Source organism: Cyprinodon variegatus, unplaced genomic scaffold, assembly GCF_000732505.1.
Source record: "Cyprinodon variegatus isolate N-32 unplaced genomic scaffold, C_variegatus-1.0 Scaffold1259, whole genome shotgun sequence".
Taxonomy (NCBI): Eukaryota; Metazoa; Chordata; class Actinopteri; order Cyprinodontiformes; family Cyprinodontidae; genus Cyprinodon; species Cyprinodon variegatus.
In genome coordinates this window covers 17,632-28,322 of record NW_015151712.1, presented here as the reverse complement: position 1 = coordinate 28,322, position 10,691 = coordinate 17,632, and the positions used below count along the sequence as shown (strand labels likewise).

The following is a 10,691-nucleotide window of genomic DNA, read 5'->3' as shown; positions in this document are numbered from 1 at the left end:
TAATTTAATGAGATGCATCTTTATTAGGCCTCCTCACGTTTCAACCCTCATCTTTGTATATTCCGACCAGCAGCAAAATGTAAGTGTGATGACATCCCAAATCAGTTGACTCTAACAAATCTGCACAGATTTGACAGATATTCAAACATCCAGATGTTTGAATATCTGTCGCTTCACATTCCTACTTTCATTTATATTATTTGTCTGAACAAAATACTAAACAGGATAAATGATTTAAAGATGTGCTCCACGATGACCTAAAAAGATCTCCAACAAGTTAGTAAATACACAACTGCTTTTATATACTCAACGGTTAAGTTGGAAAGTTTAGATTTCCCTTTACTTTACTTTAGACTAAATTCTCTCTGTAGTCCACATACTGCACTAACTGTTTACGAGCGTGGGAGATGACTGGAGTGAGTGGAGTACCAGGTGTAGCAGCACCAGGAGTGGATGCTGCAGGTGTAGAAGCGAGAGGAGTGGACGCTGCAGGAGTGGTGGTCCCGGGGCTCCCACCTGGTGTAGTACCGGGTGTTGTGCCAGGAGTGGCAGGAATTATAACCACTGGAGCAGGACCAGAGCTGTCAGCTTCACCTTGAGCCTCCGGACGTGGGGTGGATGTGACAAAGCGGGCTTCTCTGATCCGGTAGGGTCTTCTGTAGGAGGAGATGGGCGAGAGCTCTGAGCCCCAGCCCAAGTAGCTCCCACTGGACGGCGAAGGCGCATCCGCACTGAAATATAGAGTAGTGTTGGATTCACCGGGGGTCCCTGCTTTCTTCTCAGGAGAAGCCAACAACAAGGGAGAGCGGCGCTCAGGTGACCAGCCAGGTGTCTTAATGTCCAGAGATCCCACAGAAGATGACGCTTCCGTCAGAGACGCAGCGTTGCTGTCGATGTGACGGAGGCTTCCAGCGTGTTGAGGAGATGAAAGCGACGGTGAGCCGTAAGCAGCGCTCTGGAAGTCCTCATCACCTTCACCTACAGAGCAAAGCAGGAAGATCAAAATTATTCTTTTTTCTACCATGTCAACAGATTCTCTCACTTGAGCCATTGGTCACCACAGCTCCTCCAGAGGTACCAGAGCACCTTTGGCTATTATGCATATATATTTAACCTCGCCTGGCCTATCAGTTCAAGTGGAAGATCAGCAGCTATATATAGGCTATTATTTACATTTAAACCAATATGATGCCTGTACCCTTTATCTGGGAACTGGTGTCAGTATTCAACTGGACCTGTTTTCCTTACCATGCTGTTGAGGGAAATTGTGTGCATCAATATATATTCGATTACGGTAATTAGCAGAAGAACCTGTATGCTTTACTTCAGTGGCCTTGCATTTTGTATGAAGGTGAGTAATTCCTCCAGAACTGTTGTCTTGTTCATTTAAGATAAGGATTTGTTTTTACTGCCTGGTTCCTAAAAGGAGATGCCTGTTAAAGTTATTTTCATTTTCACCTCGATATATCTGTTTCTCATCAATGTTCTGCTGGGAGGTCTAATAGCTTTATGACATTTTCGCTAATCTTGCAGCAAACTGAGTCTTGAATGCCGTTTGCCTTGGATTAAGTTTACTAAGAAGAGGTCGATCTTCTCTTTCTGTACTGAAACAGCATCTTGCTCCTTTGGTAACTACATTTCCATAACAATTCTTACATCATCTTGAACACTATGCTTATTTATCTGGAGCAGACAGAGATGGTGATGCGGTTCACTTGCATCTTTATTGTTGCTGCTGCCATCACTAAATATTTCAAATATTTTTTTCTGCTGGCAACAGATGATGAGTCGCTAATAGATGCAGGAGTTGTGGCTGTAGATCTGAGGCTGTTATAAATATTGCACTCTTCTTCTTCAGACTAGAAGTAATCCTTGCGATTCATGTCTCAAATATTGCAGGAAGTTTAATTTGTATCACATTCTGAAAAGACGAGCTTTTCAGAATGTGATACAAAATAAAGCTGATGCTTTATAAAGCATCAGCTTTATAAACTGGCATCATCACACTCATGTCCATTATAGAAAATCACCCACTCTACCATTACCTCTGTGTCACAGCGATGTGTAGGTACTGAAACATGGAAATGTTTGATATTGTGGGAATATTAACTGATAAAATTCAGTCAGTACCTATAAAGTACTGAATTCAGGACCCTCCCTCACAGTGCAACATTCTTTATTTCAAATGATAGACTGAACTGTGATCTGTATGATGTTTAAACCTTTAAATATCATAAACCTTTACACCTTAAGTTTTTGTCACTTGCCCTTACAAAAAGAGTTGCCTTGAAAATAGAGCTAATAAACTAATAAGGCTTTCCCTGTACAGGGTTAAAGCTTGGCACTTAAGTTTCTACCCTAAGCCTTTTTTAACCTCTTCACACATTCTTCCCTGAACGACTTTATCAATTTAGAGGCTGAACTACAGCAGGTGAATATTTTGGTTTCAAATAGTGTCATTTAGGGGGCATCGGAGTAAAGGGGCCTGAATAAAAATGCACACCACAGTTTATTAGATTTATAATAGAATTAGTTAATACTTTTAGAAGATATTTTACATCAACAGATAAGCCCATTTATCAGCTGATTTCTTGTATGCAATCATCCTTTTTAAGGAGTAATTTAATTAATCTATCGGAGAGGAAAACATACAGGACTATGGCTGTTTAGCCCTGGACCATAGGACCTCCTGTCCTGCAAATGTTAGTCTCTACATTTGAATCAAATATTTGCATTACCAGCTCCTCAACAGCCAGCAAGCTCAGCTGAGGACAGTTAACATGTGTGGAGCCAGTAATAAACCTAAAACATGAAGGTTAGTCGCTCCAGAGGATCAGGGTTGAACAGCCCTAAAAAGGATGAAGTATTTACAGCTTTCTTCTACTGCCCCCACATGGTCAAATGTTTCATAACATGTTTTCTTTCTCCCAGGTATCCTACCTCTATCTTCTGATGGAGCGGCACTTAAATCCTCCTCTGCTGATTCCTCGGGAATCACCTCCTGAAATGGGATGATCTGTGGAAGCATTCTCATGTCCTGGACGGTTGCAGGAGGAGCTTTTCTTACTGGTCGGGCAACAATGCTGCTATGAGCCGGTTTAGGTGGCTGGACGACTTGTCTCACCTGTGTTACAGAAACAACACTACCTGAAGCAAGCGGCTGCGGTCAACACAGATATAAGTTGTAGCTCCATGAGCAAGTTTCTTCTGCCAGTGATTTACATTTATATATAATTTCTTAAACCTCTGTATTTATCTTCTCACTTGCTGCAGTAATTTAAATTACTGTTGTACATTATTGGGCTTTTAAGAGAGGATCTTGCCTGTGGAGTCTGGGTGACCTGTGGTGGAGGTGCTGGAGGGGCAGGCTGAGGAGTTGGGTGAGAGATCTGAGGAACTCGCTGCCGAGGAGGTGGAACCTGACCAGTAATACAAAAACCCTTATTGCATTATTTCCAAACAAAACACACCTGCCAGGATGGAGGATATTTATCTTCATCCCCAAATCAGAAATAGCAACAAAAAAAACAACAACACATGTTTAAAACTTTAAATACAGCACATATTAATTAGAATTGTAAATGAATAGAAATAAACCTGGGGTACGTGATGTAAAACAGGAGAACGAATCTCCTCTGAGAGACCCATGAGTCCGGCCAGCCCCCCTTCCCCATACGCTGACCAGATCCTAGGAATGTCCCCCGTCTTAAGGGCCAATCGAATCAGCAGCCAGTGGTGATGCTTCCAGCCTTCCCATTGGATGGGGAGGTCCATGAGGGTCCCACCTCCTAAATAAAAGAAAGATTGAAAAACATCCAAATCATGAGAAAAGAGGCTTAAATGGTTGGAATGTGGCAATGAAGACCAGAAGCAGGGTATTTTTTGAGGGAATGATTAAAAAAAAAAAAAAAAAAAAATTTAAAAAAAATCAGCATGATCACCTGATCTCAATCAGCAAGATAACATTTCATAATAAACTGCATCTTTACCAAATGGAGGTATGGCTGTCTAACTTTTGACCGTTGGCATATCAAGAAAAGAAATATCTGAGGATATCGGAGAATATCTGAGGGTCCGGAGGGGCTCAAACAATGAAAATATTTCTGATAAATAGGAGGGAATCGACTGCTAAGAGCTACAGTAGTATTATCCTAAAATCATTCCTAATGTAACTGGTAGCATATAGAAAGAGAGTTACATAAACATGCATAGGCTTGTCAACCACCGACCAGACAATGTTGTATGATGATGGAAATTGGGCTCGACTTTCTCCTCCAGTGAGAGCGCAGATCCACGCTCCATGCAGGCTCCGCCAATCCCCCTGTGGCGAATACTCTGGAAGATCTCAAAAGACTTGGGGTGAAGGAAACGGTAGTACAGCACCAGTGCTATAAGCCCTGCAGAGGAAAAGTATCACCAGCAAAGGAGACTGTAAGAAAAAAACTTTTGTTTTTATATTAGGGAAAGGTAATTCACTGGCAAATAGAAACTTGTCTAATCTTCATTAAATTTTTTTTAAATAGATCCAGTGGCTGCATGCCGTACCGATGAGGAAGCTGCAGAATACGGCAGCTGGGATCGCCACAGTGTCCCAGGACACCATAGCAAACAGCCAGGAGGAGGCCAGAAGGAGGAGAGCGTCCTCTAAAAACATCACCTGTGGATTTAAATAGAAAAGTTAAAACCTTGGTAGTAAAGTAGGCTTGATAGTCTATTTTTGATATATAATCATAATTCTTATTATTTAATACACAACCCTTCTGGAGATTATAATATTCAACATTAATCTACATAATATCAGAGTTTAATATAACATTGTTAATGTCTAACTAGCTTCTTGTAAATGACAACATCCATGTGTTTATGACACTAAACATGACCACTGGTTTACCTTCAGTGAAAATTAAAGGTGGTGGACTGAACTTGTTTAAAAACAAATAAATACATATATATTTGTCAATAAGTGGCAGTGGAGGGGAACCAGTTGCATTGGGTTTTATTGAAGAGTATCAAAGTAAAGGGGGCTGCATACAAATGCACCTCTTTTTATAAACATCTTTTTGCAAAGCTAATCAGAGCCATGTATCCCTTTACTTCCACAATATTATGTGATACTTTATGTTGACCTGTCGTATAAAATCCCAATAAACTGCCTTCAGCGTATTGGCACTTTTTCAAGGCGCTCCACATAAGACTGATGTGCTGACAGATACAGACGTACCAGGTAAAATGCAGCCATGCGGTATCTGGATGGACCATATTTCACGTTCAGGAAGAGAAAGACATAAACAGCTCCCAGAACGAGGTTGAAAAGTCTCCATCGACCAGTTGAACGAATGATGTCGGTTTGCTGAGACACCATCCAGAAAGTAGCACCCAGCCAGTGCACACCTGCGACATAAAGCCAGTAAAAGTTGGGACCCACAGCCAACACACTTTGTGAAATACTAAGCAGCTTCCAGATAAGGTCTCGGCTTACCAATGACTCCCAGGACCCACTGCTTGAAGATACGTGTGAAGAGCATAAGCACTGCGAACCTAGACCCCAACATGCCAACCTGCGTGCACAAAAAATGCATATTCACACTCAAAGCGACACAAATCACTGCAGTGAGTTCGGGCATATAGAATTAAGCCCACCCGCCACAGGAGTCGACAAAGCATTGCTGCTGGAGTCATCTGCAAGTGTCCCGGCCTGATGAGTGAGCATGCTCTGGCGTAGAGAACCAGCGCCCAGGCCAGAGACAGCAAGCATACAGCAAAGCACACCGAGGCTGCAGGGAGATGGGAGGATAGGAGAGTATTTTAGCAAACTGGAATCATACAACTAGATATTAAAAGGCTTTTGAAGGAAGAGTAAGAATGCTTAAAAAGATCCATTTATCACAATGTCCCCCAATGTTTTTAGTCTTGTGTCTCCTTCCTAGCATATTAGTGCCTGACAGCGTTTTGAAGATACCAGTCAGTGAATTCAGGTAAAAAAAACTTTGATAAAAATAAAAATGACTTTTTATTTTAGGCTAAAGCTTTAAAAATTAGAGAATGTCTGATTGAGAGGTTTAGAAGGGGATTGTTGTTAAAACTGTTATTTTTAACTCATCTAAAGTTTTATCAAACTCTGAAAGTAGGAACATTTTAAGGTCTTAGTTTGGCTATCATCAAACTTTAAACAACTTTTCATCCTCACAGTAAAGTATGGTGGTGGCAACATCATGCTATAAGGATATTTGCATTCAAGATAAAAGGTCCAGAATGAACAGGAAATATTAAATCCCCTTTTCATTTACTTTACAGTTTTGCACTAACTCGTGTTAGTCTGTCTTATAGAATTGAGGTTTTTCATCATTATTGGACAAAATGAGAAAATGTTATAGCATGCACTGGACACATTGTGTTTGTTGCAGGAAATAAACACAAACACCCCAGAATGTAATAAAAAAAAATATATATATATACATATTGAACTTTATTAATCTCACACTGGAGAAATGTACCTCTGTATTTAACCCATCCCATGGCAGTGGGCTGCCATTGTGGGGTGCCTGGGGAGCAATGTGGGGTTTAGGGTCTTGTTTAGAGACCCAGAGTGGCAGTCTGTGGGAGTGGGGTCCAACTCAGAACCTCAGGAGTCCAAGCTCTATGCTCTAACCACTAGACCACCACTTGCATTCACATCTCAAACAAAAACATTTATCAAGATTAGGTTTAGCTGCAATATTTATGTGTATATTAGTTTTTTCTGTTTTTTTTTTTATAGGACTTAAAGAAAAATGTTATTCCTTGAATTTTGATAATAATGGTTGGATTTGTTTAACTACACCATAATGTCACTCTCTACTCTTCACTGTCAGTCTGTGGGCTCACCAGGAGACCTGACCCCTATATCAGTGCAGATGAGCACATAGGTCTGGAGCAGCGTCTCAGGGAGGGTGACCACCAGGGCCTCGAACAGCCGTAATGCAGATACATCTGCCTGCTGCATGATTTCTCCATACAAATCCTCTTCTGGTAGACGCATGCACTCCCACAGCCTGTGAGGATGGTCAACAATAAACAGGTGGAGACAGAGAGTTAAGATTAGGGTTATCCTGTAATATGTGTTACCATAATAAAAGTCAATCAGTACCCCTTACATTAGATGTAATGTCTACCCACCTTTTGAAGATTCCCAGGTGTAAGATGTGCGTCCATCTTAGAGATTTCCTGGGGATTTTTCCATCTGAGCGATACCACAGATAACTGAGCCACTGTGGACCCCAACCTGCAAATACACATGTGGATGGAAAGTTCAGATTTATGAAGTTTTCACTCCTTAAGGTCATATTTAGTATAACGTTATCACCTGGGAGCAGGAAGAGTGCAGTGAAGCCAGCGAGGTAAGCATAGCAGTAGTTGTGGCCAATCCAAATGTAATACACAAAGCAGTAGATCACTGGAAAAAACACAGGAAACATACACTAATTAAAACCAGCATTAATAAACAGTCATACATGTTTAATGGGGTCTTTCCAAGTCCTCAATAGACAGACACTGATTTACAAAAACCGAAAAATTGAAGCAAAACTTTTATTTTATCAAGGTCAAGTAGCCATGAAAATATCTGTACTCACAAAATTGCATTAGCATCCTTATCTTATATTACACCTTCTTAATATGGAAATATGATAGATTTTACATTCCTTTCAACAGCAGATGTGCCTTTTAGTATTAGCTCTGAAAAAAACTCATTAAAAAATGTTTTTCTTAAGCTGGCATTTTGGGCATAGAAACATCTTTATTACAAGTCATACTTTGGCGTCACATCTTTTCAGTTGCACAGAGGCTTTAACATGTTCCACTGTTCTCTTTACCAGAGCTGCAAAAACAAAATTAAATAATCTATTTCTCTTGCTGTTTGTTTCTGATGCATCATCTGGGCAGGATCTTTCCTATTGTGATGTCTGATTATGGTGAAAGAGCTAATAGCTCTGATGGAACATGAGTACGGTAGATAGTTTCTGGGTACTCAGGATAATGTCCAACAACTACTCTATCATAGCTTAGATTTGAAAAGTGGTGAGTTTGCTTTCATGTTTGTTGTCATATGCACAGTCAATCAACTTCATGAAATTCGTCCTTTGCTACAATGCCAATAAACAATAAACAAGGGGAGTCATAAAATAGTTAAAAGAACTGAAAATCAGATGAGATATCAGCAATATACAAAAAAATTATTTAAAAAATTACTAAATCTGATGTATAATGAGCAGAGGCAGATCTAAAAAAATAAAACTAATAATATAGTAGTAGCTACTTTAGCTAAGGTATAGAATGAATGACAAAAAATAAACATAAAGCAGATTATTTTTTTTTTATCTTGTTTAATTTTCTTGATCATTTGTGTTCATTGTGCCTCTGCTGCAGCCAAATATCATGCATGCAGTTAATTCCCAATGAATTAATCATTAGATAACAAACTTATATAGCATAACAAACAAACACTGTGCTTCGATTTCCAACAATGCTGAGTCTGTATTTTGTGAGGACAAAAGGATCAGACTAAATTACTACAAGAAATAAAACTGACTCCACAACAATCCTAACGTCTTTTTATTTAGCAAACGATGTGAATATACAAATTCTGCAGCATGATCAATGCGTGCAATTGTCTGCATGATTAAAGGTGTGCACATTATGCAAGAGAGAGGATGGAGGTTGGTGGAAATGGTGTATATAGTTCCCAATTAAGTACCCCATAAAGTATGTGATTAGTTCTGATTTGGTTATTAATGTATATAAATGTTGGACCACGCATTTTTACACCAGGAATATCCCAATAAAATGAAAACAATCTCTTCAAAAGTAGATTCCAGGCATAGAGGCAGCAGCACGTTAATATGTAAACAACAATACTTTGATATAATTTTTTTTTTTGCACATTTCTGGTGTTGCTGCTATTTTTAACATATCCATTACGGTAAAAAAAAAATGTCCACAGTTTTTACAGATTTATTTAAGTATTATATTGCAAAAACACTGTACAATGCAATACTCTATTTGTTTTATTTTCCTATCTGTTATTTGTATACACTTTTCTAAGGTGCACATTGTGTGACCACTTATACTATAACCTTTTCCTGCTGTAAAATCCCCCCATTGTGGGACAATAAATGCATTTTCTATTCTATTCTATTCTATTCTATTCTATTCTATTCTATTCTATTCTATTCTATTCTATTCTATTCTATTCTATTCNATAAATGCATTTTCTATTCTATTCTATTCTATTCTATTCTATTCTATTCTATTCTATTCTATTCTATTCTATTCTATTCTATTCTATTCTAATCTATATTCTGCAGTGTTTCCATAGAATAATCATGCATGTCAGGACTAATCTACTGCAGTTTTTTTAATAAACATCCATGAGTTTGAATGACCTCCTCCAACATGTCATCCGCTGCTAAAGCTTCCCCGCATCCCTTTCCCGCAGTTCACCGCATTCCTCCATGCATGTAATCTGAACCTCTGAGCTGCCAAACAGGCGGGCTGTCCGGGCAGACAAGGCCCAGTCCCGGGGTATACGCCCATCCCCTCATCCATTCAGGGGCAGCCAGAGAAAAAAAGAGCGCTAAAATATAACATGACTCCCCTTGGATTCAGTCTAAGCAAACATCCCGCAGACCTCTCAGATATTAGATTTAAAATCAGCAAAAAAGTCTGGCATGAGTCAGCATACAGGTTATCATGACATGCACGGTTTAAAAATAGGGAAGAGGCGCACTCTGCAGACCTTACTGCGGCTGTATTATTCATGACAACACAGCAGATTTTAAAGTAGGAATGAGTTTAAAACTCTAAATCTAAAAGGAATTATTGTGTCATTATTATGCATTAATGTGCTGCAACATCTCACATCCCTGCGGGTCACAAACAGAACCAGAGGATCCCTGCAGCAGCGACACAGCCAGCATAGAAACTGAACCCTGAGTGGAGAAAAACAGGCAGCTGGTGAGGGATGCAGGATGGGGTCCCAGGTAGGAACTCACCAGCCGTCCTCTCTGCAACGAGCAGGAATGCGGTAAAGAAGAAGACGCAAACTTGGCAACAAGGCATGCAGCCTCCTCCGCTGCTTGGAGTGGCCGTGTAATCCCTCATGGTGGCGAGAAACAGACGAGCCGTCCCTCAGATTAACAGAGAGGACTGGTCTGTAGCCTGCAGTGGTTCTGGTTCCCTCCGGTCCAGCTGCAGCAGCCCGCTTTCTGAGATCAGAGTCCCCGTCCCAACGTCACACCTCGGCCGTCCCGTTAAAGCGATACAGCTCTGATGCTGCGGACACGTCCCTCTCTATGCGCACCACGAACACGCGCGCGCGCGAGTATGGACCTGCATACAGAAATACATATTGATGTTTTACGTTTTTTTAAAATTGTCCTCCTTAAAAAAACTTTATTGATCTGCTTGCATCAAACTTCTTTGAATCATAAATTCATTCGGTTTTCTTGGCCACACACCTAACATCTATAATAACAATCTAATCAACTACCAAAATAGTTCACTTGTTCTTTTATGGCATTTCTGAGGTCCTTTGCATTTTATCTGCAGATAAGAACCATTGTTTGTCTACAGAGGGTTAAAATAATCTCATTATATATACATTATATGTATTAGTTAACCAAAAATAGTTAATAGCATTACTGTATATGCATATT

At 39.9% G+C, this 10,691-nt stretch overlaps 1 protein-coding gene across 2 annotated transcripts; it reads right to left on the bottom strand.

Annotated features, from left to right (window-relative positions):
• Nucleotides 1-6: 6 nt before the first annotated feature.
• On the bottom strand, nt 7-10,339 carry LOC107102469 (XK-related protein 5-like). Of its 2 annotated transcripts, none has more exons than XM_015401794.1 (13): nt 10,029-10,339; nt 7,343-7,432; nt 7,156-7,261; nt 6,865-7,031; nt 5,641-5,774; nt 5,480-5,558; nt 5,222-5,391; nt 4,546-4,657; nt 4,230-4,397; nt 3,607-3,788; nt 3,324-3,419; nt 2,941-3,124; nt 7-978 (listed from the first exon to the last, which is right to left on the bottom strand). In XM_015401794.1, the coding sequence occupies exons 1-13, from the start codon at nt 10,135-10,137 to the stop codon at nt 350-352; spliced, it is 2,226 nt and encodes a 741-aa protein (XP_015257280.1). In that variant the 5' UTR covers nt 10,138-10,339; the 3' UTR covers nt 7-349. The 2 variants fall into 2 exon arrangements, with proteins under 2 accessions (XP_015257280.1, XP_015257279.1); XM_015401793.1 differs by having other exon boundaries at nt 3,598-3,788; nt 10,029-10,338.
• Nucleotides 10,340-10,691: the final 352 nt, after the last annotated feature.